The sequence below is a fragment of the Peromyscus maniculatus genome, chromosome X (genome assembly GCF_049852395.1).
Source record: "Peromyscus maniculatus bairdii isolate BWxNUB_F1_BW_parent chromosome X, HU_Pman_BW_mat_3.1, whole genome shotgun sequence".
Classification (NCBI taxonomy): domain Eukaryota; kingdom Metazoa; phylum Chordata; class Mammalia; order Rodentia; family Cricetidae; genus Peromyscus; species Peromyscus maniculatus.
The window spans coordinates 141,153,480-141,173,962 of NC_134875.1; the positions used below are offsets into that span (position 1 = coordinate 141,153,480).

The 20,483-nt window shown below is 39.2% G+C and overlaps 1 protein-coding gene across 5 annotated transcripts in view; it reads left to right on the top strand.

Annotated features, from left to right (window-relative positions):
* The window catches only part of Phf8 (PHD finger protein 8), a 99,547-nt gene that overhangs the window by 20,853 nt on the left and 58,211 nt on the right, over positions 1–20,483 (top strand). For all 5 annotated transcript variants that reach the window (XM_006993979.4, XM_015987500.3, XM_042269713.2 and 2 more), the window contains exons 4-10: positions 52–160; positions 3,039–3,199; positions 3,977–4,118; positions 5,552–5,738; positions 8,133–8,295; positions 18,655–18,742; positions 19,258–19,364. In XM_006993979.4, the coding sequence (XP_006994041.1) occupies positions 52–160; positions 3,039–3,199; positions 3,977–4,118; positions 5,552–5,738; positions 8,133–8,295; positions 18,655–18,742; positions 19,258–19,364 (957 nt within the window). The remainder of the gene's footprint in view (positions 1–51; positions 161–3,038; positions 3,200–3,976; positions 4,119–5,551; positions 5,739–8,132; positions 8,296–18,654; positions 18,743–19,257; positions 19,365–20,483) is intronic.

The window sequence follows — 20,483 nt, forward strand, 5'->3', positions numbered from 1 at the left end:
GGAAGCTTAGCTTCTGGCCAACTCATGACCTCTTGTCTTTTTCTGGTTTAGTGAAAAAACGCCGTGGATCTTCCAAAGGGCATGATACTCACAAGGGGAAACCAGTGAAGACTGGGAGTTCTATGTTTATTCGAGAACTCCGGGGTAGGACTTTTGACAGGTGAGGATTCTTTGTGCAAAGAAATGTTAAGCATCAGGGGTATGGGAAGCTGAGCATATTTCCCTTCAGCTTCTCCACTGACTGTGCTTCCCTCCTGCCTAGATATCTTCTGAGCCCTGCAAAATCTCCTATGGGTGGGAACTTCTGTTTTGGTCAGTTTCTAAGGAACAGTACCCAGAGTTTCACATGATGTTTAGAGTACATTAGGGCCTATTTACAAAAATCTGCAGTAGTTGGGAAACAGCATTTGTCTTAGTCAATTTATAAGCATCTGAGGAATGCTACCTCAGACCCTTCAGATCCTTTCTTCTACCTATGTCAGCTAATTTCTTTTACATTCTTTCAAAAATAGTCTTTTTGTCCACATGTATGTGTTTCTGTGTCCTTTTTATTTTTTGAAACAAATGGAAGCACTGTATTTTGCACATTACTTTTTTTTTTGGTTTTTTGAGACAAGGTTTCTCTGTGTAGTTTGGTGCCTCTCCTGGATCTCGCTCTGTAGACCAGGCTGGCCTCGAACTCACAGAGATCCGCCTGGCTCTGCCTCCCGAGTGCTGGGATTAAAGGCGTGCACCACCACCACCACCACCACCACCACCACCACCACCACCACCACCACCACCACCACCACCACCACCGCCTGGCCCTCCCTGGCTGTTTTTAAACCTAAATTATGTCTTGGAAATCAATCCACAAATCATGTTCAGATATTCTTTATTCCCATTCATGGTCATTTAGCATTTCATTGAATGGATATACATTTTATTTAACCAGTCTTCTATTGGTGGCCAGTTAAATTGATTCCAGGATTTTGCTGTTATTAAGAAAACTTCTGTAGTCAATATCTTTATTTTGCAGTGGTGAACATTGAACCTAGGCCTTATGCATGCTAGGCAAGTACCCTACTCCTGGGCTGTATGCGAAGCCTAGGTGATTATCTCTGTACTTAAGGTTTTGCATATATGACAAGGACAGTTGTAGATTTAGGTGTGTAAAACTGAAATTGTTAGGTCAAAAGGGATATGCTTTAAGAATCTTTAAATATTGCCAATTGTTTGCATAAAAGTTGTACAATTTTACATACAGACTTTGTCAAGGGTCTGATTTTACTATATACTGGCCAATAATTTTTTTACTATTAAACTTTTTGTTCTAATCAAAATTTAGTGAAATATTTTTATTTTAACTTATTACCTTAATTATGAAAGAGGTTGATTTTTGTATATTTATGAGTACTTTTTTTGGTTTTGGTTTTTTGAGACAGGGTTTTTCTGTGTTGCCCTGCCTGTCCTGGAACTCACTTTGTAGACCAGGCTGGCCTCAAACTCAGAGGTCTGCCTGTCCCTGCCTCCTTAGTGCTGGGATTAACGCGTGTGCTGCTGCCCAGCTATTTATGAGTCCTCTTTATTGACATTTTTCCTTTTTTCTAAAGCATTTCCCACATTTTTTTATTGAGAATTTTTTTGTTGTTGTTGTTGTTTTCGAGACAGGGTCTCTATGTGTAGCTCTGTGCCTTTCCTGGAACTCACTCTGTAGACCAGGCTGGCCTCGAACTCACAGAGATCCGCCTGGCTCTGCCTCCCGAGTGCTGGGATTAAAGGCGTGCGCCACCACCCATGCAACATATTCTAATCATGCTTTTCCCCTCCCCCAACTCCTACCAGATCTTCCCTACCCACCAAACTCTGTACTCTTCTCTTCTCTCTCTTGAGAAATCAAACATACAATGCAAAAGCAAACAACCCCACAAGAAACATACACACACACACACACTCTCTCTCTCTCTCTCTCTCTCTCTCTCTCTCTCTCTCTCTCTCTCTCTCACACACACACACACACACACACACACACACACACACACACACACACACAAAACACCACAAAATATTAAATCAACAAAAGATAAGACCAAAAAAGAAAAGAAAAGAAACAAAGCAATATGAAACAAATAAAATCTACAAAAATACTTTTGAATTTATTTGGTGTTGGCCATCTACTGCTGGGCATGGGGCTTACCCTTTAGTGTGGCTAATATACCCAGTGAGACGCCACTGGAGAAAGCTAACTGATTTATAACAGCTTTCTTTGCAGACAATTTTAGTTTTTAATGCAGATCAATTTATTAACCATTTTAGTAATAACTGGGTCTTATCTCATTAATGTTTTTTTCCCTAGTACCTTCACGGCTTTACTTTTTGCAGTTTAATTTTTGGGCCATCTAGAACTACAGAAAGAGTGGAACAGATCCTGAGTTAATGTATTTGTTTCAATACGACTCAGTTTCCTTTTCTTCATAGTCTATTCCATTTTCTGTTTTTAGTTCTAGAGATTGAAATCATAGACTAATACAAGCTAAGCAAATGCTCTGGTACTAATCTATACCTCTATCTACTATCTTTTCTTCATCATGACTAGAAATTGAAGGAAGGGAAAAAATATGATCAAAATATATTGTCTGAAAAATTTAAAGAAGAATTCCCATTTTATAAGTACACGTATTGAGAAAGTGGTTATATACTGTTTTTTAAAAACTCAGGCTTTGCCCTTTTCACTAACATTTTAAATTGGATGTTGCTATTCTGGGTTAGAACAAATGAGTCAAAATTGTTAGTTATATCTCTTCTTAGGTAAGCTATTGACTAGTTTCCTTTGTTATTCAGAGAAGAGTAGTCTGTTCACCATATATTCCCACCTCTGTCAGTGACCTTGTCTCCTGCTTTGGAGAGGTCATTTCTTTCTGGCATATGAGGTTTATGCCATTTACTGTCAACCCATATAAGACTCCCTCAGGAAGACTATGCCCCTTGAGTAGGAGGCCATTAAGGCCTTTAGTGAGCAAAATCTCAAAGTCAGGGTTTCTCTCTTGTCACCCACACAGCTCAGATGAAGTGATTCTGAAACCCACTGGAAGTCAGCTGACGGTGGAATTCCTGGAAGAGAATAGTTTCAGTGTGCCTATCCTTGTCTTGAAGAAGGATGGGTTGGGGATGACGCTACCTTCTCCATCATTCACTGTGAGGGATGTGGAACACTATGTTGGTAAGACCCCACAGACCTTTTTAACTGTGACATTATCTATTTCCATCAAGACTTGAGTCACGCTTGGCGTGGTGACGTATACTACCTTTATTTCCAGCACTTGGAAAGCAGAGGCAGTCAGATTTCTGTGAATTTGAGACCAGCCCATAGTGAATTCCAGGATAGCCAAGGCTACATCGAGAGACCCCATCTCAAACAAAACAAAAACAAAAAGACTACAGTCACTTTCTCTAATTCACCTTTTTATATTTGCTTTCTAACCATCTTGGGAATATGATATGAAGTGCCTTGCCCAAAGTCATTCTTTGGCAAGGCAAAGAGACAAAATACCAGTCTCTTTTCCTTCTTTGTGTGTGTGTGTGTGTGTGTGTGTGTGTGTGTGTTTATATTAATTCTCTTCTTTTAATAGACCACACAAAATTAAGTTGGTTTTCCCCCTTTTTTTAACTTGGCAAATTTTAGGGATCATATTTTCTCTGACACATGTTCTTACATACTATTTATTACTGGAGCATAAGTTTGTGGGGAGAGTGGAAGAGAAGAAATAAAGAAGCAGACCCATGGCAGATCTGAGAGTCTCTGTCAGGTAGCTCCAGAACCCTAACAGGCTTCCACCCAGATCTTGAGAGGGTGTGATAGATTCCTACTCTCTGCCCTGAACACATAAGTATCTGAAGACAGAATTCCTGAGTATAAGGCCATTCTAGGTGCTGGTGAGGGAACAAGAATTTTTTGTCCCTGAGATCACTTGGTACAGAAATCATTTCTTTACTTCAGGTTCTGACAAAGAGATTGATGTGATTGATGTGGCCCGCCAGGCTGACTGCAAGATGAAACTCGGTGATTTTGTGAAATATTATTACAGTGGAAAGAGAGAAAAAGTCCTCAATGTCATTAGTTTGGAATTCTCTGATACCAGGTAGGAGGGGAAAGGTAACAAAAAAGCCTAACAACATGTCTAAAACTTGTAGATATACTTGAATTCATATTTTGGTTTTCTTCTAATGGTTTCTTCCTTTGGAGTAGGCGGTGATATATACTTTGTAGGGTATCAATTCAACTTTAAAATAACTTAGCCAATTTCTTCTCCAGTTTCCTTCTTTTCTTTTGGGGGTAGGGGGTAAGACAGGGTTTCTCTGTGCAGCCCTGGCTGTCCTGGAACTCACTTGGTAGCCCAGGCTGGCCTCGAACTCACAGAGATCCGCCTGCCTCTGCCTCCTGAGTGCTGGGATTAAAGGCGTGCACCACCACCACCTAGCTTGCTGTTGCTTTTAAGATTAAAGAACCTAAAGGTATTTAAAAGCTATAGTTGTTTTATATATCACTTTATCCAGAAAGCCTGTGAGACAGCTTTGAGACATGCAGAAAAGGGAAAGAAGAAAACTGGAACAAACAGAAAATAAAGGTGGGGGACTAGGATGCATATGGATAGGTACTATACACACGAATGCATAAGTCTTTGTTTAAATAGTTGGTAGAGATGGAATGCAGAGTTTTCATTGAATTTCCTGAGGTCAAAACAAAGAGGAGAGTATAATGTTATGAAAGATTTGTGAGTTTATATGGGATTAAACACAGCCAGATTTATGGAACTGAGCTCCAGGAGGTTTCTGTAATATAATGGCTTTTCATAAAGAAGATATCAAGGTAGGGACTAGACAACTGTTCTAAACTGTGTGCTGAAGGAGTAGACGGGAAATGAAATGATAGGTATGACAATTTAGTAGCAGAAGTGATCACTTTCTACTGGGGAAGGATTTGAAACTAGGATTTAGGACTTTGGAAGCTGAGTGGAATAAGACTACTGATCAGGGCTGGAGAGATGGGCCAGCAGTTAAGAACACTGGCTGCTCTTCCAGAGGACCCAGGTTCAATACCCAGAACCCACATGTCAGCTCACAACTGTCTGTAACTCCAGTTCTAGGGGATCTAACACCTCAGATATACATGAAGGCAAAACACCAATGCTCATAAAATAAAAATAAATAAAATTTAAAATGTCTACTGATCAAACTTATAGGAATAAGTGTTATATATACCTTTAGGTTCTGTGGAGAAAATGATTTTTTTTTTGGTTTTTTGAGACAGGGTTTCTCTGTGTAGCTTTGAAGCCTTTCCTGGAACTTACTCTGTAGCCCAGGCTGGCCTCGAACTCACAGAGATCCTCCTGGCTCTGTCTCCTGAATACTGGGATTAAAGGAGTGCGCCGCCGCTGCCGCCGCCACCACCACCACCACCACCCAGCGAAAATGATTTTTTTATTTGTCTTATCTACAAGGGTATTTTATTCAGGCTTAAGCTTTCAATTTTCAATTTCTGTCAGCTTACATGTCTTTTTGCCTTCTTTACTAGGCTTTCAAACCTTGTGGAAACACCCAAGATTGTTCGCAAGTTGTCATGGGTAGAGAACTTGTGGCCGGAGGAAAGTGTCTTTGAGAGACCCAATGTGCAGAAGTACTGCCTCATGAGTGTGCGGGATAGTTACACAGATTTTCACATTGATTTTGGTGGGACCTCAGTCTGGTATCATGTGCTTAAGGTAGGAATGAATATGACTTCTGGAGGCAGCCAGATGTATCTGCCTTTCATATTCTCTTTGGGTAACACTTTGACATAATTAACTCTATCAAGGTGTCTTACTTGGTAGATAGACCTCTAGTTTTGATCCTTAAGGGAAAAGTTTTTGAAGGTAAGCAAGGTGACTTGTGCCTATAATTCCAACCCTTGGAAGGTTGAGGCAAGAAGGTTGCCATGAGTTAGAGGTCAGCCTGAGGTATATGGTAAGTTTCAGATCAGCTTAAGCTAAAGAATGAGACACTGTCTCAAAAAACCCAAACCAAAACAAAGAACAACAACAACAAAATACATGGGGAGGGAGGCTTGCATAAGAAGGCTCTAGGCAAGCTAGGCGGTGGTGGCAGACACCTTTAATCCCAGCAGTTGAGAGGCAGAGGCAGGCAGTTCGAGGTCAGCCTGGTCTCCATAATGAGTTCCAGTACAGCCAGAGCTGTTAACACAGAGAAACCCTGTCTCAAAAAAACAAACAAACAAAAAAAAAGGCCCTAGGCAGCACCCCAGCACTAAAACAATACTTTTTTGAGGTCTGGGGATATAACTCAAGGGTGGAGTGCTTATTTAGCATGTGCAAGGCCCTGGTTTCTATGTATTTCTAGCACTGCAGAAGTAGTTTTTTGAACTACAGTAGATTCCTTAAGATATTCCCAACTGTTACCTTCTTTTTTTTTTTTTTTTTTTTTTTTGGTTTTTTTTTTGGTTTTTCGAGACAGGGTTTCTCTGCGTAGCTTTGCGCCTTTCCTGGAGCTCACTTGGTAGCCCAGGCTGGCCTCGAACTCACAGAGATCCGCCTGGCTCTGCCTCCCGAGTGCTGGGATTAAAGGCGTGCGCCACCACCGCCCGGCTAACCAACTGTTACCTTCTTAAATGAACTAATTTCTATTATTTCTAATATTAGAAATTTTTAATATTTCTGTTCTGCCAGTATGTATGAAAATGTTTATGTTTACTGTAGAAATTCTTGATTTTTCCCTCCCCCAAACTTTAATATATGCACCATAGAATCCATTTATATGTTTGTGAATTTTGACAATTATATAGTCACTAAATTGCCACCACAGATAAAACAGACATAATGGGATTCCTTTCAAAGTAATAATTCCTATGATTTTCTTTTTAGTGGTTGTTATGATTTTGTAATTACTGTATGGTGCCTATAAAGGATGTTTGCAGTTGGGAAAACAATTTCTTAAATAATTTTGATTGTTTTCACCACTGTTTATTCTATTTAGTTGTCTTACCAGAAGTGCCGAGGAAGGAACAGAAAATTTGCTTTATGGTTGTTGTGCAAAATGATCATACATCTTCAATTAGTTGTTCTCATTGGTTTATCATGAAGAATTGGAGCATGTAAATGAAAATGCTGTTGTGCAGATGCATGTTTTAATATTTTCATGGAAAAAATGCAAGAAGAGTTAAATGATTTCCTGTGTGTTCCTCATCCAGATTCACAAGTGCTTTCTTTCATTTTCTTTCTCCAAAGCAAACAAAATGAAGTGACTGTATTTTTTTCCTGAGACATTTGGGAGTAGTTCTAGTGTGTGTCTCCTTAGATCCTTAAGATAGTGTCTCCTTATGTCTAGTAATTCATTATATAGTTCTTAAGAACAAAGGTATTCTCTTAAGTAATTACAGAACAGTTATCAAAATCAGGAAATTGATATAATACTATTATTAGCTAATCTGTGAAGGCTGTCCATTTTCTCCCGTTGTACAGTACACATATCTAGTTTTGTAATGCATATTATCATTTTCTCTGTTTAAATTTATAATATATTAGCCAAGCTACCAGAGTTATCCTTATGCTAGGATATGGTTCTTTTTCACCAAATTGTCTCTCAGATGATTATTCAAGCAAAATACAATTAAGAAATAAAATATTCTTCCAACAGATAATCATCTACTGAAAAGTAATCTTCTAGAAGTCCTTGGGCAGTTACTGAACTTTTAAACTTAATAACTTTGATTGTAGGTGTGGGAAAGAACACTGTGTAACTGGCATTTAAAGGCAGATTCAATTTTATTCTCATCAGTATGGCCTTAAATTCTAGGACTATTAGTATTGATCTTATCTATAGAGGCCGTTTCTCATTTGGTATTACATCTAAAATAAGAGCATTTGTTATATATTTCTCCTAACTTAAACAGTTTTGATTTAAATACCTCCCTCAGATTGTTTTGTAAAATTTGAAGAAAATTTCAGCAGTAGATAAAAAATGATATAAAAATTGGGAAATAGGTTTGGCATACTGCTGTGGTTATGGAGCATGGGAAAGAGATTTGGTCCTTTGGAAGATCCCTTCCCCCCAGAAGGACTTTTCTTGAAACCTTTGGTATGATATCTTTTTTTTTATTTTAGGGTGAGAAGATCTTCTACCTGATCCGTCCAACAAATGCTAATCTGACTCTCTTTGAGTGCTGGAGCAGCTCCTCTAATCAGAACGAGATGTTCTTTGGTGACCAGGTGGAAAAGTGCTACAAGTGTTCTGTGAAGCAAGGACAAACACTTTTCATTCCTACAGGTCATTCCTGAGTCCCTCCAGAGGGGAGGATGGGAAGGGCAGAAAAAGGGAGATAGTGACCCTGCAACAAATCCTGCCCATAATTTAGTGATCTCACGATGTGACATCTCTTTTTCTCATCAGCTGAGAGGTTAAGAACTAGACCTCAAGAAAATTTATATGGTGGCCAGTAGATAGTGTGGTTGCTTGTGGAGGCTGCAGATGGCAGAGTAGGCAGGAGGAAGCTGATTGAACACTTGCTTCTGGGTTGATGTCAACTGGGTATACAGGTAGATGGAGTCAGCACCATGACTCTAGGGATAATAACTGTGAGGCTGATGTTGTAGTCTATAATGTTGAATAACCCAGGATGGAAAAGTTCTTTCTTAATAGTTCATGCCTGGGTTTTACTTCTAGGATTCTTCGATCTCATGTAGAGTTGAATTTGTGTATTTTGCTAGTGTTCTACTGAGCTATATCCTGAGCTAAGTATGTACATTTAAAAAAATAGCCCTGTTGTCTCAATCTGGGGAGAGTTCATATCTGAAATCTAATTGAGTCTCCTATAAACAAGGTATCTCTGCCCAATTTAAATGTTTCTTGATTATTTAATGAGGATTAACATTAAATATTCCTGAAATGTATAGTGAAATATTCTTATTGAATGTGGGCATAGTGAAATACACCTGGAATCTCAGATACTTGGCCTACTGAGACAGGGGGATTGTGTTTTCAAGGTCAGCCTGGGCAACTTAGTGAAACTCCATTTAAAAACAAAACAAAATAAATCTTGAAAGTTTTTTTGTTGTTTTCTGAGACAAGGTCTCTGTAGATCAGGCTGGCCTTGAACTCAGATCTTCTTGCCTCTGCCTCCCAATTGCTGGGATTAAAGGCATGTGCCACCTTGTTCAGCTCAAAAATAATAAACAAATAAATAAATGGGTTTCTCTTGTGAAATCACATGGACCTGAAAAGTTGGGGGAAGCTCAAAAAACAATAAATAAATGGCATTCTCTTGTGAAATCACATGGACCTTAAATTTTTGTGCAGAGTTTTAATTTGGCATTCAATTTCCTTAATCCCCCCCCCTGCCAGACAGGGTTTCTCTGTGCAGCTTTGCACCTTTCCTGGATCTCACTCTGTAGTCCAGGCTGGCCTCGAACTCACAGGGATCCATCTGCCTCTGCCTCCTGAATGCTGGGATTAAAGGCATGAGCCGCCACTGCTGCCACCACCACCACCACCACCACCACCACCACCACCACCACCACCACCCACCCACCCCCCAGCAAATTTCCTTGATCTTGATAAGGTTTTTTGCATTATCTAGCCCATGTTGCTTTTACCAACAAAGGCATCTTGTCAGCTGTTTATTCCATATTAGATGAGTTGTGGTCATCTATGCTTTTCAAAGAATTATCCTATATTCATTCATTCTCATTTATTCATATTCATTCTCTCTGTTTTTCTCCCTCCCTCCCCCTTCTGTTTCATTCCTGATACTAGTTAACTGTGTCTTTTATTTCTGTTTGTCTTGCTAGAGGTTTATCAATTTTACTGATCTTTTGCAATAAGTAATTTTTGTCTGATTTTTTTCTCTTTATGTTTTCAATTTTGATTTCTACTTTTATTTTTATTTGTCCTTGTTTGTTCTGAGTTCATTTTATACTTTTTTCCTAGTTTTTTTCTAGTTTTCAGAAGGATTTTAGATTATTGATTTCAGACATTCCTTCCTTTTTAATGTGAACATTTAATGCTAAAAATTCCCAGCCACAATTTAGCTCTTAGATAAATTTTTATGATATCCTTTTCTTTTGTTAAGTGTGCCTTTGTGGAAAATGAGATGGAATTTACATGTTTTAAAATTACCAGTTTAGCAGTTGTTTTTTAGTATATTTATAAGGTTGTATAACCAGGGATGTGATCATCACCTTAAAAAGAAACACTTTCCCCATTAATAGTTACTTTTTATTTTGTTCTCCTCTCAGGCTGTGACAGCAACTTTTTCACTTCCCTTGTATATGGATTAGGTTCCATATAAATGTATTGTTGTCCTTTGTTTCTGTTTTTTTTTTCCATTCACATGTTTTCAGAGTTTATCCATGTCACAGCATTTGTTGTCACTTTAATAGTTTTTTTTTTTTTGGGTTTTTCGAGACAGGGTTTCTCTGTGTAGCTTTGCGCCTTTCCTGGGACTCACTTGGTAGCCCAGGCTGGCCTCGAACTCACAGAGATCCGCCTGGCTCTGCCTCCCGAGTGCTGGGATTAAAGGCGTGCGCCACCACCGCCCGGCCCACTTTAATAGTTTTTGAGATAGGATCTCATGTAGCCCAGGCTGGCCTTGAACTCAGCTGTGTGTGTAGCTGAAGTTGGCCCTGAAATATGATCCTCCTGCCTCCACCTTCTGAGTGGTGGGATTTCAAGTGTTCACCATCTTACTTTGTTTTCTCGTTAGAAAGATTCATGTGATCTTGGAATTTGCTCTGTGGCCTAGCCTCGCCTCAAACTTGGAATATTTTCTCAGCTTCATAAGTATGCGATTACAAGCATGTGACATCTTACTTAACTACTTTGCTCTTTTTAATTGCAAAATAGTCTCTCCCCACCCCACCCCACCCACCCCACCCCTGTGACAGGGTCTCATTTAGTCATGTTTGTTGTGTAGCCAAGGATAACCTTGAACTTCTACTACTCCTGCCTCCATCTCCTGAGCACTACAGTTACACACTTGCACCACCATTCCTAATTTTTGCGTTTTATGTAGTGCTGGTAATCAAACAGGGCTTTGCTCATGTTAAGCAAGCCCTCTACCACTGAGCTACAACTCCAGCCCCTGCAAAATAGTATTTCATTATGTGAATATGCCAAATGTTCTATTAGCATATATTATCCATAATAGTGGATCTCAGTCTGACATTTCTATGCATGTATATATTGTATTTCATATTCACCACTCCCTGCTGTCCCCATACTGCACCTGCTAACCTCCTTCTTAACCATCTAGCTCCCTTTCTACTTTCATATCTTTGTTTGTTTGTTTGTTTTGTTTTTCGAGACAGGGTTTCCCTATGTAACAGCCGTGGCTGTCCTGGAACTCACTGTGTAGACCAGGATGCCATTGAACTCACAGAGATCCGCCTGCCTCTGCCTTCTGAGTGCTGGGATTAAAGGCGTGTGCCACCACCGCCCGGCTTTGTTTGTTTTTATTCACTAGCTGATAGACATTTGAGTTGTTTCTATTTTTTCTTGGTACTGGGGATTAAATGCATAGCCTTGTGAATGCTAAGTAAATGCTCTACCACTGAGCTGTTTCCACAGCCCCTATTCTTTTTTTTTTTTTTGGTTTTTCGAGACAGGATTTCTCTGTGTAGCTTTGCGCCTTTCCTGGAACTCACTCTGTAGACCAGGCTGGCCTCAAACCCTCGAACTCACAGAGATCCGCCTGGCTCTGCCTCCCAAGTGCTGGGATTAAAGGCATGCGCCACCACCGCCCAGCTATTCATTATTTTTTATCCTACTTGTTTTATTATTTTTTTGAGATAGGATCTCACTAAATTGCCCAGGTTGGCACTGAGCTCACTGTGTAGTCCAGTCAGGCTTCAGCTTCTTGAGTAGCTGCGGTTATACTTATGTGTCAGACAACCTAGCTTGGAATAATTTTCGGCTATTATGAACAATGCTACTATGAGTATTCATGCGCAATGAATTGAATATTCCTAATTAAAAATCTGGAATCAAGCCAGGCAGTTTTGGTGCATGCCTTTAATCCCAGCACTTGGGAGTCCAAGAGTATCTAATAATCTGAAACCCCCAAATCATGTTTTATTGAGTTTATTTTCTATGTTGACTGTATGTACATAGTTCTCTATGTATGCACCTGGGAGTCCAGAATTTGACATCAGGTATTTTCTGTGGTAGTGTTCTTCACCTTATTTTTTTAATTTTAGTGATTTTTTTATGAGTCTTTTGCCTACATGTAAGGATGTGGATCAGGTGCTTGCCTTGTCCCCCTGGAGGCCCGAAGAGAGCAATCAAATCCCCTGGAATTGGAGTTACAGACAATTGTGAACTCCTATGGGTGCTGGGGATTGAAGCCGGGTCCTCTGGAAGAGCAGCCAATGTTCTTCTTAATTCCCAAGCCATCTTATGTCTAGCCCATCACCTTATTTTTTGAGACATTGTTTCTCACTAAATTAGACTAGTTGTAACAAGCCTGAGGAGTCTTTCTTTCTCCAAGCTCCCCAGTGCTGGAATTACAGACACATGCTGTCATGCTTCGATTTTTACATGGGTGATGGGGATCTGAACTTAGGTCCTAGTGCTTGTATGGCAAGTACTTTACTGACTGAGACCTTTTGAGAGCCAAAGCAACTCTGCAAATAGAAAATTTCACATTTGACTAATGTGATGGGATCATGCTCAAAGACATAAGTGCATTAAAGTATGTAAAATTTCTTTCAGGCTGTTTGTATAAAGTACATTCAAGTCATAAATGAGTGTTTTGTTTAGACTTGGGTCCCATTCCCTGAATAACTCTTTTTATCCTCAAGATATCTGTGTATTTGCAAATATTCCAAAATTTCAAAAATGTCCCAAGTCTGAAACACTTCTGATCTGAAGTATTTTAGATAAGGTATATTCAGCTTGTATTTTCAGTTTTCTTGTTTATCTTTTGGGAAAGGAATTCCTCTATTATGTGGTAACTCTATCGTTTGCCTTTGTGAGGAACTGCCAAGCTGTTTTCAAAGTATATACGTGCACTATTTTACATTCCAGATAGCAAAGTATAAGGGTTCTAGTTTCTTCATGTTTTCTCCAGTACTTGTCATTGCTGTCTTTATGATCATAGCAATCCTAGTGTGAGTCAAGTGGTATAACACTGAGGTTCTAGTTTGTGTTTTCCCTAATGATTTTTAATGTTGACCATCTTTTTTTTTTTTTAAAGATTTATTTATTTATTTTGTATACAGCATGTATGACTTCAGGCCAGAAGAGGGCACCAGATCTCATTACAGATGGTTGTGAGCCACCATGTGGTTGCTGGGAATTGAACTCAGGAACTCTGAAAGAGCAGTCAGTGCTCTTAACCTCTGAGCCATCTCTCCAGCTTCCAATGTTGACTATCTGAAAAAGTACTTCCTGTATTTTATAGATCTTTGTTCTTTGGTATTTTTGTGAAATCTTTTATTTATTCTTTAATTAAATAGTACTTTTATTGTCAAAAGAGTTCATTATATTTTTTGTACCTTTATCAGATATATTGTTCAAAAATATTTTCCCATTTTTGAGTTTGTATTTTGATATTATTTTTAATACATTAAAAACTGAGTCATTGACAGTTCCATACACATATATGTACTTCATTCATGTCCCCCATTATCTTCTCTCCCTGCTGCTGAATCCCTTCTTCCAAACAAGTATCTCTCCTACTTTCACATCTATGTGTGCTCCACTGCATTTAATTAGGGCTGCTTACATGAGCATGGATGGCAATTATCTTACCAGTAACTGTGACTCCCTCTCTTCCAGCAGCCATTAATTGCCTATAGCTCCCCAGAAAGAGTTGAGTCTTGACATTCCTTGTTAGTGTCCCATAAAACATGAAAGTTATGAATTCTGTCCAACTTAATCTGTTTTTCTTGTCCAGTTTTTCTTTGTTTGCTCATGGTACTGGTATCCTGTGTATTGATAATGTTTTACAGGATTTTTTGTGAGGGTTTTTTGTTTTTCAGTTGTCTCACTCAGGTTGTGCTCAGTCTTACTATGTAGCCACCAGGCCTCAAACCTGTGACCTTGCTGCCTTAGCTTTTTGTACAATAGGATTATACACATTTCTATAGGTATTGGTAACTCAAGGTCATGAATACTTATAAATATTTTATAGGGTTTTTTGAGACACTGTCTTACTCAGACTGTGCTCTGTCTTACTTTGTAGTTCAGCTAGCCTCAAACCTGTCATCTTTCTGCCTTAGCTTTCTAAGTATGTATCACAGTCTCCAATTTAGTTTTGGCTCTTACATTTAGATCTTTTTATTAATTTTAAGTTTGTTTTTATATATAGTTTGAGGTGAGGACCCAGTTTCATTCTTCAGCATGTTGATATCTAATTGTTCTAGACTATCTTGAAAAATGATTCTTTCCTCACTGAATTGTCTTGATATCTCTCACAAAAATTGATTGATCTGAGGTTCAAGTTGTAGTTCAGTGGTAGAGTGCTTGCCTTGGACGTCCAAGGCCCTAGACTTGCTCCCCAGTGTTGCAAAACCAAAAATCAAATGGACAAAAAAAACAGGAAAAGTCAGCTGACCATATGTGGGTTTATTTTTTGAATCATATATCTTCCATTGATTTATATGTTTGTCCTTAAGATAATGCATACTTCTTTTATTACTATACATTTGTAGTAAGTTTTGAAGTTTGGAATTATCATTCCTCTAACTTTATACATCTTTCCCAAGATTAGTTTGTTTGGATCCCTTGAATTTTCATATGAATTTTTAGGTTTAGAATTTGTGTTGGTTTTCAGTGGTTCTAGCTGTTTATTTGCTCTAGTTTTTTGTTTGTTTTAGTGGTTTCAACTTTATAAATATGGAGCATATCACAGATTATTGGTGTTGATGTTTTACCAATTTAAAGGGGTTTAGTCATACCTAGAGGTATAAAAGAACCAGTTTGAGGGGTTGGGGATTTAGCTCAGTGGTAGAGCGCTTGCCTAGCAAGCACAGGGCCCTGGGTTTGATCCTCAGCTCCAAAAAAAAAAAAAAACAAAAACAAAAAACAAACAAACAAACAAAAAAACAGTTTGAATCCGATGGCTCTCCAATGATAACCAGGGTAGTCACCAATTCCGCCACAGGGGTAGCCAGTTCAGGCTATGCATCCACTACTGCCAGGAGTCTCAACTGGGGTCATCTTTGTATACTTATGGGAGTTTTCCTTGCATGAGGCTTCTCCCCGACCCTGAAAGCCCCCCTTTCCAGTCATCACTCTCAGCACTCTCCTTCTCCACCCCATCCAACTGGATCCCTCAAGTTCTCATGTCCACCCGCCCCCAGTCCACCCAGGAGATCTTTTCTATTTCCCCTTCCCAGGAAGATCCAAGGTCCCCCCCTTGGGCCCTACTTGTTACTTAGCCTCTCTGGGTCTATGGATTGTAGCATGGTTGTCCTTTACTTTACAGTTAATATCCACTTATGAAAGAGTACATGCCATGTTTGTCTTTCTGGGTCTGGGTTACCCCACTTAGGATGATTTTTTTTCTAGTTCTATCCATTTACCTACAAATTTCATGATGCCATTGTTTTTAACAGCTGAGTGATACTTCATTGTGTAAATGTACCACATTTTCTTTATCCAAATTTTGGTTGTTTCTAGGTTCTGGCTATTACAAACAAAGCTGCTATAAACATAGTTGAGCAAGTGTTCTTGTTGTATGATTAAGTATCTTTTGGGTATATGCCTAAGATTGGTACAGCTGAATCTTGAGGTAGATTGATTCCCAATTTTCTGAGAAACGGCCATACTGATTTTCAAAGTGGCTGTACAAGTTTTCACCCCCACCAACAATGGAGGAGTGTTCTCCTTGCTTCACATAAGCTGCCATTTGTGTTTTTGATCTTAGCCATTCTGACAGGTGTAAGATGGAATCTCAGAGTCATTTTGATATATATTTCCCTGATGACTAAGGATGATGAATATTTCTTTAAGCGTTTCTCTGCCATTTGAGATTCTTCTGTTGAGAATTCTCTGTCTAGGTCTATACCCTATTTTTTAATTGTATTATTTTTGTTTTGATGTTAGTTTCTTGAGTTCTTTGTATATTTTGGAGACCAGCCCTCTGTCAGATCTGGGGTTGGTGAAGATCTTTTCCCATTCTGTAGGCTGTCGTTTTTGTCCTATTGACAGTGTCCTTTGCCTTACAGATACTTTTCAGTTTCATGAGGTTCCATTTATTAATTGTCCATCTTAGCTACTGGTGTTCTATTCAGGAAGTAGTCTCCTGTGCCAATGCATTCAAGGCTATTTCCCACTTTCTCTTCTGTCAGGTTCAGTGTAACTGGATTGATGTTGAGGTCTTTGATCCACTTGGACTTGAGTTTTTTGCATGGTGATAGATATGGGTCTATTTGCATTCTTCTACATGCCAACATCCAGTTATGCCAGCACCGTTTGTTGAAGATCCTTTGTTTTCTCCATTGTATAATTTTGATTTCTTAATTTTATTTTATTTTATTTGTATTGGTATCAGAGCCCCTGGAACTGGAGTTACAGACAGTTGGTTGTGAGCTGCCATCTGAGTTCTAGGAATTGAACCCAGGTCCTCCGGAAAAACAGCCAGTACTCTTAACCACTGAGCCATCTATCCACCCCATTCACTACTTTTTTATTTGGCCTCAGGCACAATACCATGCTGTTTTTCTTAGTAGAACTTAAGTAGAGCTTGACATCAGGGATGGTGATACTTCCAGAAGTTCTTTTATTGTACGGTATTGTTTATAGCTATCCTGGTTTTTTTGTCTTTCCATATGAAGTTGAATGTTGTTCTTTTCAAGTTGGTAAAGAAATGTGTTGCCGGGCGATGGTGGTGCACGCCTTTAATCCCAGCACTCGGGAGGCAGAGGCAGGCGGATCTCTGTGAGTTCCAGGACAGCCTGGACTACCAAGTGAGTCCCAGGAAAGGCGCAAAGCTACACAGAGAAACCCTGTCTCGAGAAAAAAAAAAAAGAAAGAAATGTGTTGGAATTTTGACGGGCATTACATTGCGAATCTGTAGATTGCTTTACTAAGATTGCCATTTTTACTATGTTAATCCTATGGATCCATGAGCATGGGAGATCTTTCTATCTTCTGATATCTTCTCCAATTTCTTTCTTCAGAGACTTGAAGTTCTTGTCATACAGGTCTTTCACTTGCTTTCTTAGAGTTACACCAAGATATTTTATGTTTTTTTTTTTGTGGCTATTGTGAAGGGTGTTGTTTCCCTTATTTCTTTCTCAGCCGTTTTATTATTTGTATATAAGAGGGCTACTGATTTTTTTTTTGAGTTAATCTTGTATCCAGCCAGTTCGCTCAAGGTGTCTATCAGCTGTAGGAGTTCCCTGGTAGAATTTTTGGGGTCACTTATGTATATTATAATGTCATCTGCAAATAGCAGAAATTTGGCTTCTTCCTCTCCAATTTGTATCCCCTTCATCTCCTTTTGTTGACTTATTGCTCTAGCTAGAACTTCAAGTACTATATTGAATAGATATGGAGAGATTGGACAGCCTTGTCTTATTCAATTTTAGTATAATTGCTTTGATTTTCTCTCCATTTAATTTGTTGTTGGCTGCTGGCTTGCTCTGTATTGCTTTTATTATTTTAGGTATGTTCCTTTTATCCCTGATCTCTCTAAGACTTTTATCATTAAAGGGTGTTGGATTTTATCAAAGGCTTTTTCAGCATCTAATGAGATGCTTAAACATTGGGCCGAGCTTGGGGATCCCTGATGAGGAGAGGGAGGAGAGACTGTAGGAGCCAGGGGGTTAGGGACATCGCAAGAAAACCCATAGAAACAGCTAGCCTGGCTCTTGGGAACGCTGAGTCTGAACCAACAACCAGGGCGCCCGTATGGGACCTACGTAGGCCTTCTGTATATATGTGACAGTTGTGTAACTTGGTCTATTTTTGGGACTCCTGGCAATGGGAGTAGGCCTGTCCCCAGTGCTTTGGCTGACTCTTGGGAACCTATTCCTCATGCTGGATTGCCTTGTTCAGCCTGAATACAGGGGGAGGTGCTTGGTCTTATGACAGCTTGATATGCCATGCTTTGCTGATAAAATGGGAAACCTGCCCCTTTCTGAGTGAATATGGAGGAGGGGTAGTTTGGGGGTACAGAGGGGAGGTGGAGAGAGGGAGTGGGAGAAGAGGATGGAAGGGAGGCTGCTGTTGGGATGTAAAGTAAACAAATAAATCTAAAAATGGACTACTTTGGAGTAGTAGCCAATATGAGAGAGAAGGAGGGACGTGAACTTTCTGGATTAAGGGGTGGCAAAGGGATATGAATATGGAACATATTTAAGGAAAAAACATAATGCTGCAAAATTAGATCAAAGGCAAGGGGAATGAATAACTGTGTTCTAGTGGTGTGCATTTAAGAAAGAATAGTCCTAGCAAAAGAGTGATGTTCTTTTAGGTAAGAGAGGGTAGGTAAAGCAATAGAAATAAGTTGATTAAGTTCAGGGTTACAGTAATAACAGGGTCGGTTGTGAAAAAGTAAGAGTATTTTGAATCAGTGATAGACTATTTTTATGGAGCCAAGGTTAAACTGACTAGGCAGTGAGGTGTCCAAAGGATGATAGGTCTTCTGCTAGCTGTGATCTTTACCTTATTATACTACAGGATGGATCCACGCTGTGCTGACCCCTGTGGACTGCCTAGCCTTTGGAGGGAACTTCTTACATAGCCTTAACATTGAAATGCAGCTCAAGTGAGTTCTGAAATTGTCCATTCTTATGTGCTATAGTCCTTGTGTTTTCCTCTTGACTAAGGAATGCAGTATATTAAGATGAAGACAACCAGAAAGGAAAGTATCTTTGTTCTTCCTCTGTGTATGTGTGGTTTTTCTAGGCAAGGTTTCTCTATGTAGCTCTGGCTGTCCTGGAACTCACGCTGTAGACCAGGCTGGCCTCGAACTCACCGAGATCCGCCTGCCTCTGCCTCCAGAGTGCTGGGATTAAAGGTGTTTGCACCACCACCACCACCCTATCTTGGTTCTTGATGACATTCAGTTTGACAAGGTTAATACCCTTTCTTCACTTGGTTGTTAATTTGCCTTTGGGCAAGTCACATAATCTTTCAACCCAAAGTTTCTTTGTATATAGGGTTTTACAGTGTCACTGTGAGGATTAAATATAGCAGATACATATCACAAAGAATAATACTTGGTAAATAATAGATGCTCAGTAAATAGATCCTTTTTATAGTCATTATGTTTTCTTACAGAGCCTATGAAATTGAGAAGCGGCTGAGTACAGCAGACCTCTTCAAGTTTCCCAACTTTGAGACCATCTGTTGGTATGTGGGAAAACACATTCTGGACATCTTTCGAGGTATGGCTCTCCTTACCAGCTATCACTTTTGCTAAGAGAGAAAGGAGGAAGAAGAGGGAGTGTGGAAATTATGGAAAGGAAGAATGGGAGAAGAAAGCTTGCTAATGCTGCTGGTGCCTTGCTTTGTATATCAAAATAGCATTAATATCTTAAATATATATAATAAAAATTCCCAATAACTGAGATATAGAAGCAGCCTAGAGGTCCATAAACAGATCGTAGATAGAGAAAATGTGCTACTTGGACACAGTGGAACTTTATTCAGCTGTAATGAAAAAATGAGATTTTGGTATTTGCAGAAAATGGATGTGTTGGAGATCATTATGTTAAATCAAATAACCAGACTTAGACAAATTTTGTTTTTTCTCATATATGGAATCTAGATTTAAATTTATGGTGTGTGTGTGTGTGTGTGTGTGTGTGTGTGTGTGTGTGTGTGTATGAGAGAGAGAGAGAGAGAGAGAGAGAGAGAGAGAGAGAGAGAGAGAGATATCAAAGTAGAAGGGGACTATGAGTAGAGAGGAGGTCTAGCAGGTGTGTCCAACCTGTGGTCTAAGAGCTGCATACAGCTATGTTGCTAAGGACAGCAGAAAATGGGGCCCAGCACAAAATTGTAAACTGACTTAAGATGTTATGAAGTGGTTTTGCAGTTTGTTTTGGTAACTCAGTTGCATGGTTATCTAGTGTGAACATTGAAGATAACAGCATTGGGTTGCAATGTCAGAAGGTTGGACACACATGGTGAGGGATGGACAGAACAAAAGGGTAATAGAATATATGTAACATGGAAGCAGAAACCAGAACTAGAGTAAGGAAGAGGATAGAGGAGGGCAGTGGGATGAGTAAATGAGAATAAAATACACTGATTCATATGTATAAAAATGTCACAGTGAAACCTCTTACTTCATATTTCTGTATACTAACTAAAAAAGAAAGTGGCCATTACAATCTAAAAAGTGCCACATCCATTATATTTCAGTCTCTCCCCCTACATTATCCATAAGTTCTGGAAACTACTAATCTTTTTTCCATCCCTATAATTTTGTCACTTGAAGAATATTCTATGAATGGAATCATATAGCATCTATTAGGATCTACTCTTTTATTAGTATCCTGAAT